This window comes from Thamnophis elegans, chromosome 8 (genome assembly GCF_009769535.1).
Source record: "Thamnophis elegans isolate rThaEle1 chromosome 8, rThaEle1.pri, whole genome shotgun sequence".
NCBI lineage: Eukaryota > Metazoa > Chordata > Lepidosauria > Squamata > Colubridae > Thamnophis > Thamnophis elegans.
In genome coordinates, this window is record NC_045548.1 from 79,471,182 (window position 1) to 79,496,689 (window position 25,508).

Genomic DNA, 25,508 nt, shown 5'->3' on the forward strand with positions numbered 1-25,508 from the left:
CGCCGCCCCTTCCCCTGCCTCCGCGGCCCCGTTTCCAGGGTGGGAAAAGCCAAGACGGGAGACGGGAGGTGATTGGCTGAGCGGGGCGCGTGCGCTTCCCTTATTGGCCGGCGCTTCGGGGAGCGGGAAATCCTGTCAGGCACGGCAGCGGCCTCGGACGGCGAGCTTTCCTGTAGGTTGATCCGGCGGAGGGAAGGCGGGAGCCCCGCTTCTTCTTCTTCCTCCTCCTGCTTGCGTGTCACCTTCCTCGGGGGGCTCCGGCTCAGCCAAGCCAGTGGCAGTCACAATTGAGCGGGGGGGGGGGGGGGCGCAGCGTCCTAACTCTGGAGTTGGAGGGTCTTTGGAGCCCCTCCTGCACCGTTCTCCCGTGAGGCAGCGCCCGGACGCCCCCCTCAGAGCCCCCTTCCCTGAGCTGCCTCTCCCCTCTCTCCTCCCGGTCCCACCTTTAGGAGCCGAAGCCCACTGCTGAAAAGCGAGAGGGTCTTTATTCGCTTCTTTATATTTATGTACTTATTAGTCCATTGCTGAAAAAAGGTGTTTGTGTGTGTGTGTATTTCCTACTATCTATCCATCCATTATATCTATTTCTATTATCTCCCTCTCTCAATTATCTTTCTATTTTTCTTTCTATTTATCATTATATCTATCTATTTCTATTTATATCTATCTATTATCTATATATCTTTCTATTATCTCCCTCTATGTATTATCTCTTTCTATTTTTCTTCCTATTTATTATCTATATATCTATCTTTATTTCTATTTATCTATATTTATCTATCTTATTATCTATATAGCTTTCTATTATCTCTCCCTCTCTCTTTCTATTTATTATCTTTCTATTTTTCTTCCTATTTATTATCTATATCTATCTCTTTATTTCTATTTATCTATCTATTATCTGTATCTATTATCTCTCCCTCTCTCTTTCTATTTATTATCTATCTATTTATCTATCTGTCTCCATCTATTATTTCTATATCTCTATCTTTCTATTTATTAACTATCTATTATCTATATCTATTTATATCTTTATTTCTATTTATCACTGAAAAGCAAAGTGGTTTCACAGTTATTTACTTATTTATTGGAAAGCAAGGTTTTTTAAATTTATCCACTGTTGAAAAGCAAGGGGCTCTCCCATTTATTTATTGGAAAGCAAGGGTTTTTTTTCTATCATCTATCTATCTATCTATCTATCTATCTATCTATCTATCTATCTATCTATCTATCTATCTATCTATCTATCTATCCCCATCCACTGCTGAAAAGCAAGGGGTCTTATTCATTCATTCGATTTTTAGAAAACAAGGGTGGGTGTTATTGATTTGATTTTTATATCTTACCTTGATTACTTTATAAATGGTTAGTTTGGCGTTCTCAAGATTTGCAGGCCAGGTCTCTGACCCAAATGGAAGAAAGCTTCCTTTCTTATCTTCTTTGTCTTTTCCTCCTACTTCTGTGCTTCCCTTTCTCAAATCAAAGGGCAAAAATTCTGCAGAAGGTCTGTGGGTTCATGTAAACCCCCTATTCATGTGTCTTGTGCCTTTCTGAGAAAGCCATGATGATGGTGATGGTGATGGTGATAATGATGATGATTTATTAAAAAAAACAATGGTAGTACCAACAGTGACAGGATTGGATTGCCTTGAGTGCAATCCCAAAACATTGGGAGCACCACTTGAATACCTTTGGCATTGATAAATTCGCCGTCAGTAAATTGCAGAAGGCAGCTTTACTCACAACAGCTAGCATTCTGCAATGATACAGTACCTCTAAAACCATCAAACATCCAGACCTGCCTATCCCAGGTCCCTGGGAAGGACTCAAGAGGTGAAGAAAAAGGCCAAATCCAGTCTGAACATCTGGCTGACTGCAAGGAACACAATTTATTAAACATTAGCATGTTGAGGAAAAAAAGGAAATGGTGACTCTGTTGTCATAGCTTTGACAGGACAGACTCTCAAATAACAAAGCCATCCCAGCCATGATAGCTGTCCTCTGTAAAAGATCTCCAGTTAAAGTATTAAAAGCTTTTTTAAAAAAATAATTCTATATGCTTAAATTGCAGGACAATGAATACAGTATTTCAAAGTGGAATTTTAAAGTTGTGGAGTTGTCTATCAAAACCTGAATGAGAATATTGTGTGATGATTGATGCTTGTGTCAAGGACTTGGGTAGTTGTCCTGTTCGTATTGTGTTCTCTCACGGTGTTCCTTGCTAAATTTTCTGATGGAGTTTTCGTGGGACTAATTTACCTGGCATTCTGTCTTTTCATACAGTTTTCAGGAAATTGGCCGAATGGAACTATGGACCCTTTGGACAAAATTAAAGTCCAACTGAAAAAATGGGAGACATCTTTTTTTCAGGAGCAGCAGAGGAAGCCCAGCAAGGTATTTGGAATGTAATTTAATATCAGATTATCATAGTTTTCAATGTTATATTGTTAGGCTAATGAAACCATTTTCAACACAACTGTAATCAAGCAGATTTCCAAAATTATTTCTTTGTGTTTGTTTTCCAGGCAGATGTCCTGGATGCTCCTGAAAAAATAAAAAGTAAGCATGATTCTTCTCTACAACACATTATAGTCCTGCGTATGGAGGTACAGTAGTAGATGTGATAAAATTATCAGTTTCGATCAGTGGAAAGTGATAGTTCTTTGCAAACATTTAAAATGCTATGTTTTGATCATTTTCTCATCAGAAAGTAGGTAAGGAAGGCAAGAAATCTGTATCTAAAACTTTTTCATTAGATGCTAATTGCAATTATTTTACAATACATTGATACTCATTTTAATTGCATTGCTATATATTTTGTCAAAATGACTTCTAAGCCTTTAACTTTTTACTATCAGAAAACAAAACATGAATGGCATTGAGGGAGTAATAATATAATAGGACACTGTGATGACTAGCATCAAACAAACTGTTTTTCAGACAGTCCCTCTCAGCCGCAACATTGTCACAGATTTGGAAATGTGTTTTTTTTTCTTTATGGATTGAAGCTAAAGTTTCATTCATTTAGAAGAGGAATGTAGCTAAATCTTTCCTTCTCTACTTCTAGCAACTGTGACTTCAGTGAGTTGTAACTGAACAACACTTCAGTGGTTTAATAAGATTCTTCACTGTTTGGGGGTGTGCAAAACATTTTATTCCGAGGGTAACATTTCACAAACTTCCTGTCCCTTGCCCTCATGTTTTGAATGTGAAACTGTTTTTGAGTGCAAAGTGAACAATTGGATAACCTACCTAAATAGCAATAGCAATAGCAGTAGACTTATATACCGCTTCATAGGGCTTTCAGCCCTCTCTAAGCGGTTTACAGAGTCAGCATATATCGCCCCCAACAACAATCTGGGTCCTCATTTTACCCACCTCGGAAGGATGGAAGGCTGAGTCAACCCTGAGCCGGTGAGATTTGAACCGCTGAACTGCTGATCTAGCAGTAGCCTGCAGTGCTGCATTTAACCACTGCGCCACCTTGGCTCTTAAGATGATTGTCCATTTGAGGGATTACAGCATTAATTTGGCTACATGATTCTCAGCTCAAAACTCTCATTTGTGCACAGAACTGTACAGAGAGTACAAGGCTCTAAAGGAATCCAAGGGACATCATGATCATCCTGAATCTGTCATGACCTGCCAGCAAGAAAACCAGGAACTGGTAGCACCAGAAAAGGTATTGAAAAAGCCACCGTTTTCCTGGATGCCCAAAAGGCCTTTGATAACTTAAAACTGGCAATTTATGATCCAACAAATTAGAAATGTGAATGTTGGAGACAATTTTGGAAATATGATAGAAGCTATATACACTTCCCAAAAGGCAAACGTAATACTAAATGGGGATTCCAGAAGGAGCCACCGTATTTTGCAAATATGTTGTTCTAAGCCAGTGGTGGGTTCCGGATCCCATTGCAACAGGTACGCTGCAACGGAGCCGGGCGTCCACCACATGCACCCATGCAGTGCATGCATGCATACCTAGCATCCGTGACGCTCCACGACGCTCCAGCTGCTCGGCGGAGCGTTGCGCAGGCACTGTACGCTCCATGCGGGTGTGTGAAAGCCCCGATCGGCTCAAATACAGGTAAGGAGGGTGGGCAGGTGGGCCCTCTGGAGCACTGTACCAGAACGGTACCTGGTGCTCCCAGCCGGCACCAGTACGCCCATACCGGGGCATACCGGTCGTATCACACTACTGGTCTGAGCCAAACTTGCTTAAACATCACCAACATCTCAGTTGTTGGGTTTTTACAACATGCTAAACCTAGTTACTAAAATAGTTGAGTTTATGGGTTCACATTAATACAATACACTTATGTGCCTTGTGAATGTGGCCCCCAGATCTTTAATTGTTTTCCTGAAATTTCTTATGCCGAGTTAACATTTCCTTCACTCCTTTTATACACCGCATCCAAAACTCACTGGTTGTGTTTGCACAATATTCAAACCCTAGTTTTCCTAATCATTTAATTTTCCCATTTCACCCAACTGTCATGATTTGCATAGTGTATACAATTAATCACACTTGCTGCATTCACACAGGAGGGCACAAGAGGGTTGAATTTGTGACTTCGCCTGGGTCTTTTTGAAAAAGTCTTTTTGGTACAGTTATTAACAACTGAGTTGTCTTTCTGTCTTCTCACTACTTGGGTTTAAGGCACCTGATTCCGGTTCCTGGGGATCGCACTTGAATCGAGGACTGAAGGTTTCTAAACCGACCAGGCAGAATCCAGAAGCCTTGCAGGCCTCTGCACAGCATTTTGGGATGAAGCTGAAATGCAACTTAGGTGCAAAAATTAAGGTCTGAAAACTTTGTGACTGTTGAGAAATGTATAGTTGCTATATAATGGCACTTTCTGAGTTCAAAGAATGCAATTATATATTGTGCAAAAGATTGTAGTTTTAGAACGTAAAAGTACTGTCGCTTGATTTCTGAAGGATGAAAGTTATTGCAGAATCAAAGGGACCAATTCTCTTTAAAAAATTCTTTCTTATCGATGCTCTGTTGTTAACAAACGTATCTCATTTTGAGTTAATTAGATACCTCCCATAGCATTTATCTTGGCTCATAGCTACCAATAACTCAGAACCATTCAAAATTTGATCTGGAAGGGAAGTCTACATTTATGAGTCACTTTCTTATTATATTAAACTGTGATTGTGACTAAAGAAATAAGAAAATCAAGTCAAATAAATAACATGAATGAAGATTAGAAAAGTAGTCTTCTACAAATGTATCACTCTAGTCCAGGAATACAGAAATCTCACGAAAAACCAGAGAAATAGAATGCTGAGAGAAAATTGAAAGGAACTTTTTCCCACCGTTTCTTTCGTTTTTTTAATAAAAAGATCGGATTGCCTACTTGCCTAGTAACCCAATTAATCCCTTATTTTAAATATAACTTTCTCATATGAGTAAACAAGAATAATTCTAGAGGCTGTCATAATTTATACTTTGATTAACCCAACGTATAGTCTTGATTATTTGAATTCTGACATTGTAAGTAGGGTAGGGGAGAAAGGATGATAACATTAGGCCCAAATTTCTTCCCAAACCTGCTAAATGAGCCCCAATTTTAAACTGACTCAGTTTTTCTCCTGCCTTGTGGCATGAAGAATATATTCATCCTCAAGAGTTTCTTGGATAGATGGATGGTCGTATAAATCGGATAAACAAAACATGCAGGGAGATTGCAGGCAGCTGTAAAACAGCAAAAATAAAATAAATGTTAGATTTCAGAAGCTAAAAATATTGTATTAGTTTTCAGCATTGATATCCATCTGATTCTACTAATTGTGGTGCTTTTTTTTTTTACTTTTGATCCCAGGAAAGTCCTATTACTTTAAGGAGATCCCTCACTCCCAAAAGGAAACCAGTTCAGGTAGCACAGAAGGATGGAGCTCAGATTGAAAAAGTTGTGCCTTTTCCATCGCCAGAAGTTCCTTCATTAAAAACTAATCCCAATGATTTGCCTACTTCTAATGCCGAGGAACTCACAGCTCTCCTTCCTTCTTCGTTTCCAGACCTGGCTGGCACCCAGCTCCGTTTTCCTGGTCGGAAACCGAGGCTGTCGTCATCGGATTGGTTTCAGTGGCAAAAGCAGACAGTCACGAAACGACTCAGCAGTTTGGATGCTGGATGGCTAGACAGGTGCCAAGGGACAAAATGGGAGAGTAGAGAGGAACAAATCAAAGATTGCAGTTTGGACCCGGCTAACGGGGCAGGGCCATGCCGAGGATTGCCCGAAAGCATTTCTTTCCAAACACAGCCTCCGTTTCTCCAACCGGGGAAAAGAAAACGGGAGAAAGATTGCCAATCTCCCCAGGAAAATTGTCAGCAGGGGGTGTTAGAGAGGCAGCCCGTGGGCCAGAGTCCAGAAGACCTGAGTACACCGAGCACACGGGATAATCCAGATTCAGACAAAGAAAGGATCAGTGTAGCATTCAGTGCAACCAGTGCTGAAATTCCCACCACTGAGCAGATGCAGAACCTGGAGGCTGTCAGAAAAGACGACAGCCGGAAAACAGAGGAGCATCTTCTGCAAGGAGCTTCCTCCAGGCTGAGGGGTGCTTTGTGTGATGGGCAGAGCGGGCAGCGTCCCCTCACCAAGAAAGGGAAAATGCCAAGCAAGAAAAGGCGTCTGGACCCTTCAGCCGACGATCACGTTGCTCCAGGCATTTCTAAACGCGCCGTTTGCACCAAGCGCCAAAGGACTAAGGTTGAGGACGGCAGCCACGTCAAAAAACAGCACCCTGCAGCCAACCAACAGCCAGGAAAGGATGAATATGACTTTGACCAAGACATGGCCAAAGGGCAAGAGGAGAAGGAGGAGATGGTTCCACTTCTTTCTGAAAATATACTTGGGGACCTGGTTGAGGAAAAATCTCCTAAGAGGAGTGGGAAGCCCGGCATGCCAAGGTATCTACCCTCACCTTTTCCTGGAGGGAGGAACTGGCTGGGGAATTCTGGGAGTTAAAAGTCCTCAAAGTCTTAAAAGTTGCCAAGGTTGCGATACTCCTGCTTTGCACTGATCTGAGTTTTTCCCTCCCAGGCTGCCGCCAAAGAAATGTGGCAATTTTGTCCGTCTCAATATGAAAACAAAATCCCATGTAAAGAGTTACGCCTTGAAGGGGAAACACCTCCGCAAGCAGGTAAGTTGCCTTATGGTCAACCTCCATAGTGGGTCAACACATTGAGAGTTTTTAACTGGTTCTTAGATTTTATGCTTGATCACCTCCACCCTCCCCCCCGCCCCATGCTAGAGAATTGACTACAGGTAGTTCTCGACTTACGACCACAATTGAGCCCAAAATTTCAGTTGCTAAGCAAGGCTACGCGGGTTGTCATGGGGGCTCCCAGGTACTCCCATGTTACACCCCCTTTAGGCGGCCTGCACTGGTTGCCGGTTGTCTTCTGGGTGAGATTCAAGGTACTAATTATGACCTTTAAAGCGCTCCATGGCTTAGGCCCAGGGTACCTGCGAGACCACCTACTGCCACCGGTAGCCTCCCACCGTCCAGTGCGATCCAACAGAATTGGCCTCCTCAGGGTGCCGTCGGCCAGACAGTGTCGGCTAGCGACCCCCAGGGGGAGAGCCTTCTCTGTGGGAGCCCCTTCCCTCCGGAATGAGCTGCCCCCGGAGCTTCATATAATCCCTGACCTCCGGTCCTTCCGACGCGCCCTAAAAAGTTGGCTTTTCCAGCAAGCCGGCCTGGCCTGAACAAAACAAATCAAAGTATTGGTTATTGTTAATTTTAATTTGAATTCTTTTTAAAAAATGTGTCATTGTTAATTTTAATTGGGTTTGGGGATATCCTATTTAATTTCTTTTTAACTTTTGTAGTATGTGTTTCTTTTAATGTTGTATGTCGCCCTGAGTCCTTGGGAGAAGGGCGGCATATAAATCGAATAAACCTCAAACCTCAAATGAGTTTTGTCCCAACCTTGCTTGCCACAGTTATTAAGTGAGTCGCTGCAACTGTGAAGTTAGCAAGATAGTTGTTAAGTGAATCTGGCTTCCCCATTGACTTTGTTTGTCAGAAGGTGGCAAAAGGTGGGAGGGGATAACATGATCCCAGGACTCTGAAACTTGTCACAACTGCATGCCAGTTGCCAAGCATCCTAATTTTGATCAGGTGACCTTGGAGGGACTGCAGTGGTCACGTGAAAAAACGCTCATCAGTCACTTCTTTTCAGTGCCATTGTAACTTCAGGCAGTCACTAAACGAATAGTTGTAAGATGAGGACTACCTGTATTAGAAGTTAAAACCACAGGTCTTAGTGAAAGATCAAGCAAGATTAGCCCAATGTCTCTTCTGCTTAATTTGCTTATTAAGGTTATATGCTGCTTCTATCACTGATAAGGGCGGCTTACAAGCCTTGAAAAAGATCAATATAAAAACAATTACAATGCTACCTTATATAAAAATTAAAACCAAGGGAATAGATGGCAAGGGGATGAGGTCTTTTTACCCCATCAACTATCTGCTCTTGGGGCCCCAAACCATGTGGCAAAACTAGGCTTTAATACCCTTCTGGATGGCCACCAGAGTGGGAGCCATTCTCATTTCCAGTGGCAGAATGTTCCACAGGGCTGGGTCTCTTCTCTTTGAGTCTACCAGCCAGAATTCCTTGGCCGATGGGTTCTGCAGCAGCCTTTCCTGCTGGAACAAGTGGGGTGGGCTAGTCCCATGGTGGCAAGACGGCTCCTCGGATAATTCTCTGAAGTCACCCGCTACGTAGGGAAGAATGATCCAGGCCTTCTTCGCCTCAACTGTATTTTGGTCCTTCCTAGGTGTGGAAGCAGAAGTGGCAGAAAAAGGGGCAGCAGTTTGGTGGAGGTGGCAGGCTCGTGGACCGAAGTTCTGACACTTGCTTCAAATGTGGGGGACGTGGTCACTGGGCTTCCCAGTGCAAAGGTGCAGGTGGGTCTGGCTGGCTGACGTTATCAAACTGGAAAGTCTGGTGGCAGAATCCTGGTCAGTTAGCAAAGGTTGCCTTTTTAAAATATATATATATATATACTTTTTTTATTTTCCACTTTCATAACATATAATCGCATGTATACTATTACATAGCCAATATCCTATTGTATTAAGTAGTAATTACATCAGTTCCTCTTGTCATCAACGCCCAGAAAGATAAAAACCCATTATTAGCTCTTCTGCTCTCCATACACCTCTTTCTTCTGCCTCTCTCCTACCTCCTTTCTTCCCTCCATCATCCTTTTCTACTCTACTTCCCCTTCCTTTCTCCTTCTCCTCTCTCTTCATTCCACTCCTCCTTATCCTCCTCATCTTCCCCCCTTACCCTCTCTCCTATCCCTCTCTTCCTATCTTTCTTCTCCCTTCTGTTTCCCACTCTTCCTCTTATTGGTGTATTTCAGCTTCTGAGCAAACTCCATTCTATGTTGATGGTATTTATGCTTCCATATCAATATACTTAACATATCTTAGTTTTAAAGAAAAAATAAGAGAAGACAGTATACATGTGCAATCATATTACATTAAAATCTAACACCCCTCGTCAAGCCTAATATTCATCCCTCCCTCCCCCACAACCCCCCCCCCAGCCTTCCCTCCCCCGACTTCCCAGAACCCATACACGGTATAAATCTTTAACAAAAACAGTCTAAAATATATTGGAAAAAAGAATAGAAAATTGATAACATCTTTACATTGAACTTAGCTCCTTAGCTGATTTGAAGTCCCAGAGGGACACACTGTCTTGATCTGAAAAGACCATTCTGAATTTGAGACCGTGGCCTCTCCTGCCAAAGGAATAGTAAAAAAAACCAACCAAAAGAAACTTCCTTACCTTGTTTATCTAGTTGTTGTTTTTTTAAACTACAATAGTGGAATATAAACAACAACAACAACAACAGAAGGAGCACAACGGTGGTCACCTAATGAGAAAAAACAAATCTACCGGTATGTACATTGGTGGTAATTAAAATAAACATGAGAGGAAAAACCTTTTTGTTAGAAAAAGGAAAACCTTATTCTTAGAAAAAAGGATAAGAAAAAAACCTATTGGTATGAATTTACTGCAACCAGTGCTTTCACAAGTTCCATAGATTTTATTGTTTTAGTGTTAAATTTCTACCATTATTTCTGGCAGTATAATTGGTTCTGTCATGCGTTTTTAAATCATCCTGAGAGATTTCTTCCAGTTCAGCATTTCCCAGTAAATTAATTGTTTACCATACAGTTACACATGTCTTATCTTAATGTAACTGAGCATTAAAATAATTAAACTGGTAATTAATAACCTCTGTTTCATTGCGTAACTGACTATTGTTGGCTTGAATTCCAGATGTAAAATTGTATTGCTTTTCTTGCTTTAGTGTGAGCCAATAATTTCCCATTTTTCTTTCCCGATTCCGCTGATTAATGCATTTCAGAGAATAATCAAATTGTTCTGAACATATTAGCTGAACAGAGAGCCATTCCTGTACATGGATTAAATATTTCTCAAGGTCAATTTCCCAATTTTAATTAGGCTTAATCAGTAGCATTGACAGAATTATCAAAACCAAAATAAACATAACAGAAACATGCTGTTGGGCTTGTTATCACCTGGACATTTAGAAAAGAAGAGCCTTCCACTGCATTTATAGTGAAAGGTCTATTTTTACTAAAGCCAAGTGGTTACAAAATAGAAAAAGCCAGATCTGAGGTTTCCTCTGCTAAAGCTGCCTACTTACTTTCCCTTTTCCCAAGTCCTTCCCCTTATCTCCCTGGTGTCCAATAGAATTCAAACATATTGTTTTGGTAACAGTCCTGGTGCTTGGTGAGCTCGGCATCTGCATTCCGTTCCCAGGGTTGTGGCCTTGGGGTTGCTCAGCCGATGTCTCTGGTGGGTGCGTGGAGTGGTTTCTTTTTTTTAATCTTCCCTCCCCCTGCCCCCACAACAGCTGCCCCCTAATCATGGTTCATGGCAGCCTGGCATCAGCGAAGCAGTAATGGGACGAAGCAGAATGGCAGCATTGACACTTCCATGTGGAGCAGTCCTGCAGGCTACTTCTGCTGACTGCTGGCTGCCTGCAATTTGGCAGTTCGAATTTCACCAGGTTCAAGGTTGATTCAGCCTTCCGTCTTTCCGAGGTTGGTAAAACGAGGAGCCAGATTATTGGGGGCAAGAAGCTGACTGTGTATACCACTTAGGGCGGTAAAGCATTGTAAAGTGGTATATAAATATAACTGCTATTGCTATTGCTACAGTCACCGAGCTACAGTAACAGAAAACGTTATTTGCATTCCTTTGGTGTTGTCCATACAGCTCGACTCCCTGCTACCGATGCCCAGCCGGAGGACAAGAGCTGTGCTGCTGAAGAGGAAGTACCCTTGTTAACTCTGGAGGAAGTGGCTGAGATGACCAATACAACTTACACAAAAATTTCAAGTAAGGGACAAGACCTACCATGCTCCGCCATGCTGGAGCATCTGCTTTTGGAATCGTTTCTGGGTTGTGTCACACCAGGAGATATGAGGCATAGCATCTCCATGAGGTTGAGGTGGGTTGCTGTTAAGGCTATTAATCACAACGCTCCCTGGACAAGAATTCCTACGTCAATTCTCCTTTCTCAGCCAAGAGGGAGACCAGCCAAGAAACCCCGGAGCAGTCTGCTCGGGAAGAAAGCTACCTGCAAATAGGAAGGCCTGCACCCGAAACGTTCACCCCACCTGCACCGGTAGAGCCTTTCTACAAATTGGGGCCAGATAAGAAGGTGAGAGGTAAGATTCGGGATGTGAGGAACACAAATTCTGGAGGAAGGCTAAAACCTTTGGAAAACGGTTGCAGGGATTAGGCATGTCTGGTGAAAAGGAGGAGTAGGGGTGATATGACAGCAGTGTTCCAATATTTGAGGGGCTGCCACAAGGAAGAGGGGATCTACCTATTCTCCGAAGGCCCTCAAGGCAGGACAAGAAGCAACAGATGGAAACTAATCAAGGAGAGGAGCAACCTGGAATTAAGGAGAAATTTCCTGACAATGAGAACAATTAATCAGTGGAACAACCTGCCTCCAGAAGTTGTGAATGCTCCAGCAATGGAGGCTTTTATGAAGAGATTGGACAACTATTTGTCTGAAATGGTATAAGGTTTCCTGTCTGATCAGAGGGTTGGACTAGAACAGTGTTTCTCAACCTTGGCGACTTTAAGTCTTGTGGACTTCAACTCCCAGAATCCAAGTTGAAGTCCACAGGACTTAAAGTCGCCAAGGTTGAGAAACACTGGACTAGAAGACCTCTAAAGCCCCTTCCAACTCTGTTATTCTGTTATTCTTCTGTTGTTGTTGTTATTCCGAGAAACGTAGAAGGCATGTATGCTAATAGAGGCAGCTTTGACGTTCTCAATTGCCCTCCTAAACTTCCAGTTCTTCAGAATCTGGAATCTTTTGTACAGAGTTCGTATCTTTATAGACGACATGGCAACAGAGTTCAGTTGAAGGTGTATGGAGGGTCTCTTTGTTCAGCTCTTCCTGCTGAGTCTTCCCTGGGGACGGGCATTCCCAACTGAGGTTGTGCCCTGTGTCTTGTCCAGATACGCCTCCTGAAGTGTTCCGAGCACTGGCTGACCTGGGCTATACTTCCTTCCGGCCAGGACAGGAAACCGCAGTGATGAGGATACTTTCAGGTAAGGCGTAAAGAAACGAACCCTTCCACTTACTTGGATCATCACTTGTTCGGGGTGGCCAGGTATTTCTGGCAAGCCTTCTGACAAGAAGAACCAGCAGGTGCCCAGGTGACGCAGTGGTTAAATGCAGCACTGCAGGCCACTTCAGCTGACTGCAGTTCTGCAGTTCGGCTGTTCAAATCTCACCGGCTCAGGGTTGACTCAGCCTTCCTGCTTAGAGAGGGCTGAAAGCCCTATGAAGCGGTATATAAGTCTAACGGCTATTGCTATTGCTAGGTGGCTGTTGGTTGACTTTGGTTTGTCCTAGTCTCCTGACAGAGTCTGGTGGGGTAACACTGGCATTGATGGGCACAAAAAGCATCTCCCTTTTTTCCTGGAATGCTGGTGTCACTACACAGGAGAGAAGTTAGGCCTGCCCCGTGGTGAGTTTCCATCTTATCAGAAGCTCCCTCCTGTCTATTGAGAACACTCCTCAATGGGGCCTAGAGAAAATGCACATGTTGTGTTATGAAGTACGACTCTGTGTTGCAAAAATGAATAAAAGGAGAAGTATATTGTGGTGTGGTACCTCCCCTGCTATTCTGAGCAAGACCTGGCCCTATTCCCCAATCCCTTCCACCCAGACATCGGATGAAATCTGTTTTCTGCCATGTCTGCTCTAGTATATGAATAGGCACTGTGCATCTCAACTCGTTCATTCATACTTTCATGTATTTTCAATTTCTATAGCTGCCCATCTCAAATCAATAGGTGGCTCACAATCCCAAAATTATTTTAAAAAAACCTAAAACAATAAAGAAGCATTTTAAGAACAATAAAAACATCCAAAATAAATACATACACTAGCCGAGATAGTTAGGCAGTAAATGGTAAACTCGGGAAACGGGGATCTAAATCCATTCAGGGCCCCAGGCGTGGGAATACAGCCAGGTTTTAAGAGCCTCACAAAAGGCCATCAGAGTTGGGGGTCATTCTGATCTCCGAGGGGAGGATATTCCACAGAGCAGGGGCAGAAAAGGCCCATCTTCTAGTCACTGTCAGGTGACGCTCTGTGGCTGATGGGATCTGCAGATTCCCAGTCTGCTGGATCAAATTGGATGGGCGCAGATTCTTGGGAAACTCTCTTTTAGACTGACTTGCCCTCCAGGATCACTCTGGGAAGTTCCCTACCAGCAACACTTGAACTGACAGGCGCTCTGGAACTGTCAGAAAGGGACCTATTGTTTTGTTTTCTGGCAATCTGGAGAAATATTTCCCTCTTCTTGCATTCACAAGATCGCTTGGAACCCTTTTTAATCTTCAGCAATGTAGATCTAGGCTGCATATTTTAAAGGCACGGCCGGTCAGTCAGTGAAACAGGCTACCACGTGTAGTTGGGGAGATTTTTTCCCTGAAGGTCTTCATGTATAGAAATTCAGCGATCCTCTGCTCTTAGCGGTTGTAATGAATCTTGCACTGAACCGGGGGGTGGGCTAGATGTCCTTTGAGGTGCCTTCTAGCACTGCAATTTCTGTGCGAGTGCCAGCACCGGGGAATGTTCTGGGGCTGACTCTCTGCCGGCTTCATTCTCTCGCAGGGCTCTCCACCTTGGTGGTCTTGTCAACAGGGATGGGGAAATCTCTCTGCTACCAGCTCCCTGCCTATCTCTACAGCAGACGGTCCCCCTGTGTGGCTTTGGTGATCTCCCCTTTGGTGTCGCTGATGGACGACCAAGTAAGCTGGGATGTGCCCTTGGGTTGGCAGCTGGGGGGTGGGGGGTGGGGGAGGCTGTAGGGTGACACCTTGAATCGGTGCTGGTCGTCACCTTTAAAGCCCTACATGGCCTAGGACCCGGGTATCTGCGAGACCGTCTTCTGCCACATACCTCCCTCAGACCAATAAGATCGCACAGGTTGGGGCCTTCTCCAGGTGCCGTCAGCGGGACAATGCCGGCTGGCGACGCCTAGGAGTAGGGCCTTCTCTGTTGCCGCTCCGGCCCTGTAGAATGAGCTGCCCCCTGAGATCTGGGCCCTACCCACTCTCATGGCCTTCCGAAAAGCTATCAAAACCTGGCTTTTCCGGCAGGCTTGGGGCTGTTGACCCCTTGATTGAGGTCCAGCTCCCTCCTGATTGAATGTTTGTTCTGTTCCCTTTTTAGCTTGTTGTGTCCCATTGTTTTTAATAATTCTTTTTAATTCTTTTTTCATTTCTCTAAGCCGCCCGGAGTCCTCCGAGATTGGGCGGCATAGAAATTTAATAAATGAAATGAAATGAATGAACCGTGTGCTCGGAAGCAAACCAGCAACCCGTGCAGTTCAGAGGTCTTCCCTCACTGCATGCGGTGCTGCGTTGTGAACCAGTTGGAGCTTCTAGGTCAGTGCCCAAACCAGAACTCATGTGCATGTGCTGGAGAGCCAGAAACCCAGGCCAGCTGGCCAACATGCACATGCCTGCTTTTTTTGGCCGTTCTCGGGACGTTTTCGGGCTGTTTTTCAGGCCGTTTTCAGCCATTTTCTGGCGCTCCCGTGCCCGTGAAGACCAGCTGCTGGAAACCAGAGGAGCAGCTGGCAACGGAACACGTGCCCATAGAGAGGGCTCTGCGTGCCACCTCTGGCATGCGTGCCATAGGTTCGCCATCACAGTTCTAGGTGGTCTTCAAGGGCTTAAGAGCCGAGGTGGCGCAGTGGTTAGGGTAACAGTACTGCAGGCCACTTCAGCTGACTTATCTGCAGTTCGGCGGTTCTAATCTCACCGGCTCAAGGTTGACTCAGCCTTCCATCCTTCCGAGGTGGGTGAAATGAGGACCCAGATTGTTGTTGGGGGCGATATATGCTGACTCTGTAAACCGCTTAGAGAGGGCTGAAAGCCCTATGAAGTGGTATATAAGTCTAACTGCTATTGCTAAGGGTGGCCCCATGTAGAGAGCTGTGAGGTGGCCAGGGCATAACTGACCATCTGAGAAGCCCCCGATCTGGGAAAGGGCGCAACTGGCATACCAGATGTAGGCCTTCCTGGTCACAGCTGCCACCTGCTCTTTGAGCAAGAGCTTTGAGGCCAGGAAACGCCCCAAATTGTCCACCCTCTTTCAAGCCTTGCCTGGCATGCGGTCCGGGTGACTCAAGGAGCCGCCCCACCCCACTGGGAGTGGCCCACCCCATCCGCACTGACAGAGGAGGCATGCTGCGCACCCCATTGGTCCAGGGATTCCAGCTGGCAGGGTCTGGGAGAAGAGCCTTCTCTGCAGGGCCACCGTTGGAACATCTTTTCCCCCTGGAGGGGAGTAGGGATCCTATTCCACCATTCCTTCCATACTAGTGTAACTCTTGTCCGGTGCCGAGTTGGCCATGCCACGTTATCCTAGACTCTCTGCACCATGGCTCGCTCCCTTGTGCTGGCACAGGTGAGCCAGGGCCAAAATGCACCATTCAGCATTTCTTCTGGAGCCAAAATCGCGGCAATGGGAAAAGCAGCAGGGACTTGGCTCCTGTTCGTTTTCTGGAGAGGTTGCTGGAAGCTCCAACTCTGAATGAGGCACATTCTGTATTCCTTGCAGGTCTCTGGCCTCCCTCAGTGCTTGAAAGCGGTCTGCGTCCACTCCGGCATGTCGAAGGCCCAGCGGGAGGCTGCCATGGAGCGGGTGAGCCATCTGCATGCCTTGGGGTCACCGAGAACTGTCTTTAGTAGGATCCTCCAGATTATACTGCCCCACAAAGCCCCTAATTGTGGGATTTGTAGCCTCAGTTGGGGGGTGGCGTTAGGTATATTGGGGTCCTGCCAGCCTCCAGTTTTGAACTTAAGCAGTAAGTTGGCATCAGCCCAACATTGCTGATGCTAAGTGAGACAGTTTTGCCCTACTGCATGACTTTTCTTGCAGCAATTGTTAATTGTTAATATAATTGTTGTTATATTAGTTAACGTGGTTGTTAAGTGAATCTGGCTTCCCCATTGACTTTGCTTGTCAGAAGATCCGCCAAAGGGGATCACGTGACTGCAACCGTCATAAATATGAGTCCATGGCCAAGTGTATGAATTTGGGTCACATAACCATGGGGATGTTGCAACGATGTAAAAAAAACACAGTTATAAGTCATTTTTTTCTCAGTTGCAGTGAAATACTCTTTTGTAACTACAATTACAACAATTGTTGTAACCATAATTGTAATTGTTTCGGGGTGTCCACTTGTTTACGAGAACGTGGGCTAACATAGATATTCTCAGTCCTCCTGCTCAACAAGGCTGTGGTTGAATGTCCAACACTGAGCAGGGTTGCAATGAAAGTGTCAGACCTTCCCCAGCTAGGTCCCTAGGAAAGAAAGACCCTCGACTCCACTTAGTCATAGGCTCTTTTACGAAGGATTGCTGGTTGCAGTGAAAGCAAGGCCAGATCTAAAGTTCCCAAGCAAAGCACTACATTTTTTCTCCTCCTCCCTGGCCCTCCTCCCTTGACTCTCCATCTCTGTGTGCTGGGGAGCAGCTCAATGTTTGGGGTCACCTGTTGCCATTTGCATTCTTTTCTCAGACTAGGTGTCCTCGAAGACCCCTGGTTTCTATCAAGCCTATCTCTCTCTCTCACACACACACACACACACGCACGCACACACACACTTCTCTACTCTCCACATGCCAATTGCCTCCTTCCTGTCCCCTGCTGCCCCCCTAACAATCTATGACAGGATGCCAAGCAAAGCCAAAGAGGGCAGATCTGACAGAAAGCCCGTGTTCCTGACCAACCGAAGTTGTCTTCTTACAGGTAAAGACCGGGAAAGTCCAGGTGCTCCTGCTCTCCCCCGAGGCGTTGGTTGGAGGAGGCCTCTCCAGCAGCAGCTGCCTCCCTCCCGCCGACCAGCTGCCCCCTGTGGCTTTTGCCTGTATCGATGAAGTCCACTGTCTGTCCGAGTGGTCGCATAACTTCCGCCCTTGCTACCTCCGGCTCTGTAAGGTACTGAGGGTCTCTCTCTCTCTCTCTCTCCTTCCTTCCTTCCTTCCTTCCTTCTGTCTCTGTCTCTCTCTCTTTCTTTCTTTCCTTTCTTTCTCTCTCTCACTCATGCTTTCTGTCCCACTCTCCCTTCCTTCCTCCCTCCCTCCCTCCCTCTCTCATCAAAACTTTCCTCTCGCAGTTGGGAAGAACAAAACACAAAGTGTAAATGTGTATGCAAGTTTGAGGTGAGGGCAGCATTTTTATTTCTCCAGCTGGGCACACATAAGCCCACGGCTGGAAGAGACTCGGCTTCTTGTGCTTTCCAAATTAGATGACCTTCACCATTTCTTTCCCGACAGGTTCTTCGAGAACGCTTGGGTGTGCGGTGTTTCTTAGGCCTGACAGCAACCGCCACTGTTTCAACGGCACAGGATGTGGCCCATCACTTGGGCATCCCAGAGGGCGAAGGGCTGGCTGTGCGTTCCGTTTCAGTTCCTCCAAACTTGTGTCTCTCTATCTCTACAGACAGAGACAAGGATCAGGTAAGCCTGGAGCCCAGCCAGATGTTTCCATATAAGAGAGCCGTTGGGAGGTGGGTGGGAGTCTTCTTTTAAGAACTTTGCCAGATGTGTACGTTGAGCCTGTCTTCCAGAAACTCACCAGAAGATGGAATTTTAAGCTTTTACTAAGAAAACTGGTTTTCTCCACCAACAGGCTCTCCTGTGGTTTGTATCCAGAAGGTGCTACGCTTTAGACCAGTGGTAGTCAACCTGGTCCCTACCGCCCACTAGTGGGTGTTCCAGCTTTCATGGTGGGCGGTAGGGGTTTTGTCCGATACTGAAGCACTTTCCTTTTTTAAAAATTTAATTGACTTTTTAAAAAAAATTCATAGCATTATTTAAAAACATTTTCATTAGGTTTTCATAAAATCACCATTACTGTGGAATTGGTGGGCGGTTAGAAAATTTTACTACTAACAGAGATACAAAAGTGGGAGGTAGGTATAAAAAGGTTGACTACCCCTGCTTTAGAGTGCTTTCCCAGTATTCATACCCAGAATTCTGGGATGGATCTCTCTGCGTTCAGAAATCCACTGCTGTGGGAGAATTTGTTTGGGATGCCTCTGGAGATTCCCAGTCATCCAGGTCAGGGTTGTCCCAAAGGTGCTTTTCCCAAGAGGCAACTGGACCTTCTGGCTTTGCTTCTCATCCAAGGAGCTTCTCCGCCTCTGACTGGATGGTGGGGAAGGGAAGGGTTTATATTCTTTGCAGGGAGCTGGTCCTTTGCATTCTTTTAGATGGCCGTTGAGGCTACCTGGAGGCTTCTCTGTCTCCTCAGGGTCACCTGAGTTGAGCAAATGAGCGTGGGGCCTTCTTGGAACTGCTGAAAAGACTGGATAGATGAGGCCTTGTCTCTCCTCCTCTGTTGAAAGAGGAGCCATGAGGTAGATCAGTGTTGGCAAACCTTTGCCGAAATGGGAGCGTGGGGGAGTGCCGGAAACCAGGAGAGCAGTTTCCCGGCATGCATCTGCATTCCTGTGCACTGGTCATATGGCCTTCTGATTTCTGCCATGAATGGGCGCACGAAGACCAGCTGGCTGGGGCGCATGCACATGCCAAAAACCAGAAGCTCAGCTTCCTGGCATGTGTGCCAGGGAGTTGCTCTTCTGGTGTCTGACACTCCCTTGCATGTGAAGAGCACCACGCATGTGCGTGTTGGAACCCAGAAGAGCAACGGGGCGATGGCTCTGCGTGCCACTTCTGGCACACGTGCCAATAGGTTTGCCATCACAGACACAGATGGCCTTTTTGACCCCCTCATTCAAACCAGAGTTCCTCTCTCTGTCCAAAATGTGGATTTTGCTGTCTTCCAAAAAGCTGAAAAAGCACTTTTGGGATTTGTTTGGGATCAACTCCTAGAACTGAGAAGAAAATCAGGCTGAGAAGGCCACAAACAATTCCCTAGGTAGGAAATGTGTTGCAGCTGGGTGTTATTTCCTTGCAAACGACAGCAGCCTCTTTTCCTAAGGTAGCCAGGAAAACAGTTCTGAATCCCTGTTGGGAAAAAAAATGCTCATTGTTGCAGGCTCTCGTACGTTTGCTGCAAGGGGAAAGGTTTGGAAGCCTGGACTCCATCATTGTGTACTGCACCCGCCGGGAAGAGACGGCGCGGATTGCAGCCTTCATCCGCACGTGTTTACAGGGGGTGAAGCTGAGAGACCCCCTCTGTGAAGAAGAGCCGGAGGGGGAGGAGCCTCTCCCCGGAAGGAGGAAGAAAGCCAAAGGTAAGTTGTTGACTGGGGGTTTATGGGCAGAACTGGCCTGGGCAACAGCCGCGGAGGGAATAAGGGATGTGGCAGAAACTCCCTTCTTCTTTTTGTCCCTGATTTATGACCACTGTTGAGTTCAATGTTTTCCCATTGCTAAGCAAGACAGTTGTTACAGTAAGCTTTGCCCCATCTTACAGCATTTCTTGCCACAGTTGTTAAGTGAGTCACAGTTATTACCATATTTTTCAGAGTATAAGATGCACCCTCACCCCCAAAAGAGCGTGGAAATGTTGGTGCGTCTTATACATCGAATACAGCCATTTTGGGCCTCCTGAAGCTCCACCCCCACATCCCATTTTTGCGAAAAACGGGCCATTTTTTGCAAAAATTGCATTTTTGTCTTCTCCCAGCTGCACTCTGCGGACTTCAGCAGGGCTGGGGGAGGCAAAAATGCCCTTGTATTTACAAAAACGGCATATTTTCTGCTCATTTTTCACAAAAATGGGAGTTTTTGTCTTCCCCCAGCCCTGCTAAAGCCCTGCTCCTGGGGGCCAGGGAGGACAAAAAATTTTTTTCTTACTTACCTCTTTGAAATCTTGGTATAGTCTGAAAATACGTTAAGTTAGCCGCATGGTTGTTAAGTGAGCTGCATGGTTGTTAAGTGAATCTGGCTTTCCCACTGACTTTGCTTGCCGAAGGTCTCCAAAGGGAAATCAGGTGACCTCCCGTCATAAATGTGAGTTATTTACCGAGCCTCCAAATTTTGATCATGTGACTGTAGGAATGCTGCATTGGGCCCTGTGAAAAAATCGGTCCTAAGTCACTCTGTTCAGTGCCATTGTAACTTTGAACGGTCACTAAACGAAAGATTATAAGTCGAGGCCTATCTGCATACCTTTGCCTGCTGCCAAAATGATGCCAGAGCATGAGCCCACTCAGCGCCTCTTTTTCTCAAAAAAGAATTAAATTCTTTTAAATTTAATTCCAGAATTAAAGCCCAGCTAAACAGACATGAAATCTCTGCTTCTGGAACAGGCTTTTTTCCTGGCCAGTCCTTTTGGACCCTTGAAACAAGTGGCTGTTTGTGTGGCTGCCAGTCTTGCAGTGCGGCTCCCCTTCATTCTCCCCCTCGTTCCCCCACAGCTAAAAAGAGCCTCCGTCGCCCTCTGAAATGGGTGGCCGACGCCTACCACGCCGGCTTGACGGCCCACGAACGCCGACGCGTGCAGAAAAACTTCATGTCTGGCGAGTTGCGAGTGGTGGTGGCCACGGTGGCCTTTGGGATGGGCTTGGACAAGTCGGATGTGCGCGGGGTTGTGCATTACAACATGCCCAAGAACTTTGAGAGCTACGTGCAGGAGATCGGGCGAGCTGGGAGGGATGGCCAACCTGCCCAGTGTCATCTCTTCCTCAACCCGGAGGTAAAGTACAGTTCATTCCGAGGAGTTTATTCAGAGAACAACTTCAGCTTGAAAATCAGCCACAGGTGTGTGGCTGGTTTATTTGAGGGTGGGTGGGTGGGACTCCCAATATTTGAAGGGCTGCCCCAAAGAAGAGAGAGTCAAGCTATTCTCCAAAGCACCTGAGGGCAGGACAAGAAGCAATGGGTGGAAACTAATCAAGGAGAGAAGCAACTTAGAGCTGAGGAGAAATTACCTGACAGTTAGAACAATTAATCAGTGGAACAGAAGTTGATTCCAGAAGTTGTGGATGCTCCATCACTGAAGAGACTGGACCGCCACTTGTATGACATGTTATAGGGCTTCCTGCCTGAGCAGGGGGTTGGACTAGAAGACCTCCAAGGTCCCATCCAACTCTGCTATTCTATTATGTCTTAACATGCTTGTGGAGGAACTTGCATCTTGTGAAATGAAACGCAGAACCCCAAAACCGATAATCGAATCTCACTGCAATATTTTATTTATTGAACAGTACACACTGGAGGAAATCCCTCCCAAAAAATAATGCGAGGGATTCCTGCAAATAAATAGAGGCACTCATATTTATATATTTCAGGGAAGGAGGAGGAAGTGATACAGTCATGCATGGGCCTAGGTAATATATAAAAGTAATGCCTATTTTTCTGTCATTCACAAAATTGGCCTTCTCCTTGCCAGGGTGAGGATTTGCATGAACTGAGGCGCCATATTTACGCAGACATGGTTGACGCCTTCACCATCAAAAGGCTTGTGCAGACGGTTTTCCCACGTTGCAGATGCCAAGAGCTTCACCAGAAGCAGAAGGAACTCAACAAGGTGAGGCTTGGAGCTTAAAACATAACAAAGAACAGTTGCCGGAATTGGGTAGCCTAAATAAAGAAAAGCAGGACCAGGGGTGACATGTTAGCAGTCTTCCAAAATTTGAGGGGCTACCCCAGAGAAGAAGGGCTCAGCTTTTTATGCAAAGCACCTCAAGGGAAGAGATGGAAACTAATCAGGGAGAGAAGCAACTTAGAACTGAGGAGAAATTTCCTAACAGTGAGAACAATTAACCGGTGGAACAGAAGGTGCCTCCAGAAGTGGTGAGTGCTCCATCACAGTGGTTAACACCATTGGTGTTAGCCAATTTCGTTGCCATTTTTTATACAATGCCAATAAAGGCTATACCTCTATTGTAGCAGAAAATGAGACAAGACCAGCTCTTTGTCAAAGGGAAAGGTTTATTTGTGCAAAGGTTCAGGAGCAAAACCTGAACCCCGAATGGCAGTTGTTTACAGTCTTTTATACTCTTAGACAACTTATTGATCATCCCAAAGTACCTGGCCTTCCTCTGTCACGTAGACCCCTTTCCTGTGTCATGTAGGCCTCGTACACAATCTCCCAAAACAGAGACATGACATTCATTACTCATTTACCTCCCCACAGGGGGTATTGGTACCAATATCCTGTTTCATTTCTTTTAGTTAGGTGAAGCAAGCAGAACAACTAATCTTAAGGGTAATCATTTCCTTTTTCCCATTCCACATGGTAAAGAAACTTTTAATACCCAAAGAATCTGTCTAGTTGTCAAATTCTCTTTTACTATCACTGGAGGTTTTTAAAAGATTGGACAGACATTTGTCTGAAGTGGTATAGGCTCTCCTGCCTGAGCAGTGGGTTGGACTAGAAGACCTCCAAGGTCCCTTCCAACTCTGTTATTCTATCCTAGTATCAAGATCACATGAAATATTAGGAAAGAGAAATCAGCAGGTGTAGGAGAGGACAATTAGTTGGAGACCACATTGAAAGCTGCTCCTCAGGAGAACCAGCATGGTTGAATATGCAGGCAGCTCTCGGCTTGTACGATTGTAATTGCACCTAGAATTATGGTGGTGAGTCATGGCAATTATGAAGCAGGTCAGCACATGTCCATGCCCAATGTTCCTCCTCCTCCTCCTCCTCCTCCTCCTCCTCCCCCCCCCCCCTGGTTAGCCCCATCACTTGGTGATAAAGAGTTGAGATGAGAACTTTAGCCTTTTCCCCAGTGGTGAAATTCAAATTTTATTACCACCGGTTCGGTGAGCATGGCTTGGTGGGCCTGGCAGGGGAAGGATACTTCAAAATCCCCATTTCCACCCCCACTCTGGGGCCAGCCAGAGGTGGTATTTGCCGGTTCTCCAAACTACTCAAAATTTCTGCTACTGATTCTCCAGAACCTGCTGAATTTCACCCCTGCTCTGGCCCACCCCGTAACTCTTGGATATGACCAAGCATTTTTAATCCCCAGGGCTGTGAAGTGGAGGATGCAGAGATGCTCACTGCCCTAGAAGGAAGTCCAGAAAAGGCCCCTGACCCAGAACAGTCACCGTCGCGAATCTGCTATAGACACGAGAGAGCCATCCCTATTCAACAGACGGTGGAAGCGCTGGACCTCCGAGAAGAAGGTGGGGGCCTCTGGTGTTAAGAACCAAGAGTTGACAACTGTCTTCCTGAACCTTCAAATATAAAATAAAACTAGAAGGAAGGAAGCAAGGGGGTTGTCTGGTGGTTGGGTCTAGTGGTTAAGGCAGTGTTTCAGTGCATTCGCTGGCTGGGGAATTCTGGGAGTTGAAGTCCAGACATCTTCAAGTTGCCAAGGTTGAGAAACTGGGTTAATGCATCAGGCTAGAAGCCAGGAGTTCTAGTCCTCTTGAGGCACAAAAGTCAGCTGGGTACTTTGGGACAGTCCTCTCTTAGCCCTCCCCCTCCCAGGGTTGTTGTGGGAAAAATAGGGGGCGGAAGAAATATTATGCTGCCTTGAGCTATTTATATAAATAATAAAGGCGGGGTAGGAAATCTAAAATAAAAATAAAATTTCAAAAAACCTCTGGCTATTCAGAATGGCTTGGTAAGAAGAAAGAGTTGAAGAGGTTTTCTGAATCTTCCTTGCTTATTGCTACTGCCTCAATTTCTTCCTTATCTAAAGAATCCAAATTTGATTCGGGAGAAATACTGGACGGTATTTAATAATAGCAATAGCAAGTTAAACTTATATTCCGCTTCATAGGGCTTTCAGCCCTCTCTAAGCGGTTTGCAGAGTCAGCATATCGCCCCCAACAACAATCTGGGTCCTCATTTTACCCACCTCGGAAGGATGGAAGGCTGAGTCAACCTTGAGCCGGTGAGATTAGAACAGCCGAACTGCTGAACTGCAGTCAGCTGAAGTAGCCTGCAGTGCTGCACTCTAACCACTGCGCCACCTTGGCTCTTAAGATGCCGGGGAAACATTGTGGCTTCTCAAAGTCAAGCTGTTTTCCAAAACACCGGAAGGGGGGGGGAGGACAAGAAGCAATGGATGGAAACAAATCAAGGAGAGAAGCAACCTAGAACAATTTCCTGACAATGAGAACAAATAATCAGTGGAACAGCATTGCCCCCAGAAGTTGTGAACGCTCCAACACTGGAGGTTTTGAAGAAGATGTCAGATAGCCATTTGTCTGAAGTGGTGTAGGGTTTCCTGCCTGAGCAGGGGGTTGGGCTAGAAGACCTCCAAGGTCCCTTCCAACTCTGCTATTCTATTTTAAATCTAGCTGGTTTTCCGTTGTCCTAAGCTTTCGGCATAAGTCCAAATTGGTTTCCAGCTTGGTTTTGGAATAGAAGCAACCTGGGAAAAGATTTTTTTTTAACTATAGGATTCTTTACGACCCGAAGCTCAAGGGATGCAGACCTTGATCCATCTTCAGCAGAGGGGGCAGGTTTCCCAATGCTTGATTTTTAAAAGCGTATTTTCTGGGCAAAACAAAAGTGTGTCTAAGCCCCTTTGTCCACAGATGGCACAGGTCTGATTGTGGAAGTTGGATTTGGAGGTGGGGGTGGGTGGGGAATGTTTCCAAAACATGAACGGGAAGCACCAGCAAGAATCTTCTCGAATTGACCTGGTAAGCCTTGTGTCCTTATCCACTTAACTGAAAGTGGTTTCCCCCCCCAGGCATAGAGACGCTTCTGTGCTACCTGGAGCTGCACCCCTCTCACTGGGTGGAGCTGCTGCACCCCACGTACTCCTCATGCCGGGTTTCGTGCTACAAAGGCCCTCAGCAGCTGCAGACGGTTTCTCGAAGGTGAGGGAGGGAGGGAGGGAAGGAAAGGGAGGGAGGGAGGGAGGGAAAGGACCAGGCCAGTAAGAGGAAATTGAGAAACAAGGCTCCTTCACAGCTGTTGGCTCAAATCCAGTACAGATTGTCTTCAGCTCACAACCACAATGCAGCCCCAAATCTCTGTTGCTAAGCAAGACAGTCATTAAGT

The 25,508-nt window shown here is 45.7% G+C and overlaps 1 protein-coding gene across 1 annotated transcript in view; it reads left to right on the forward strand.

Moving 5' to 3' along the window:
* The first annotated feature begins 103 nt into the window (after positions 1 to 103).
* Positions 104 to 25,508, forward strand: part of RECQL4 (RecQ like helicase 4) — a 33,540-nt gene continuing 8,135 nt past the window's right edge. The window contains exons 1-20 of the mRNA XM_032223489.1: positions 104 to 172; positions 2,284 to 2,394; positions 2,526 to 2,559; positions 3,573 to 3,682; positions 4,664 to 4,807; positions 5,835 to 6,925; positions 7,059 to 7,158; positions 8,802 to 8,931; positions 11,288 to 11,410; positions 11,596 to 11,742; positions 12,551 to 12,643; positions 14,220 to 14,356; positions 16,176 to 16,259; positions 17,373 to 17,561; positions 17,900 to 18,082; positions 19,626 to 19,824; positions 20,953 to 21,230; positions 21,927 to 22,064; positions 23,515 to 23,671; positions 25,195 to 25,324. Coding sequence (XP_032079380.1) covers positions 2,311 to 2,394; positions 2,526 to 2,559; positions 3,573 to 3,682; positions 4,664 to 4,807; positions 5,835 to 6,925; positions 7,059 to 7,158; positions 8,802 to 8,931; positions 11,288 to 11,410; positions 11,596 to 11,742; positions 12,551 to 12,643; positions 14,220 to 14,356; positions 16,176 to 16,259; positions 17,373 to 17,561; positions 17,900 to 18,082; positions 19,626 to 19,824; positions 20,953 to 21,230; positions 21,927 to 22,064; positions 23,515 to 23,671; positions 25,195 to 25,324 — 3,551 coding nt within the window. The 5' untranslated portion in view covers positions 104 to 172; positions 2,284 to 2,310. The remainder of the gene's footprint in view (positions 173 to 2,283; positions 2,395 to 2,525; positions 2,560 to 3,572; positions 3,683 to 4,663; positions 4,808 to 5,834; positions 6,926 to 7,058; positions 7,159 to 8,801; positions 8,932 to 11,287; positions 11,411 to 11,595; positions 11,743 to 12,550; positions 12,644 to 14,219; positions 14,357 to 16,175; positions 16,260 to 17,372; positions 17,562 to 17,899; positions 18,083 to 19,625; positions 19,825 to 20,952; positions 21,231 to 21,926; positions 22,065 to 23,514; positions 23,672 to 25,194; positions 25,325 to 25,508) is intronic.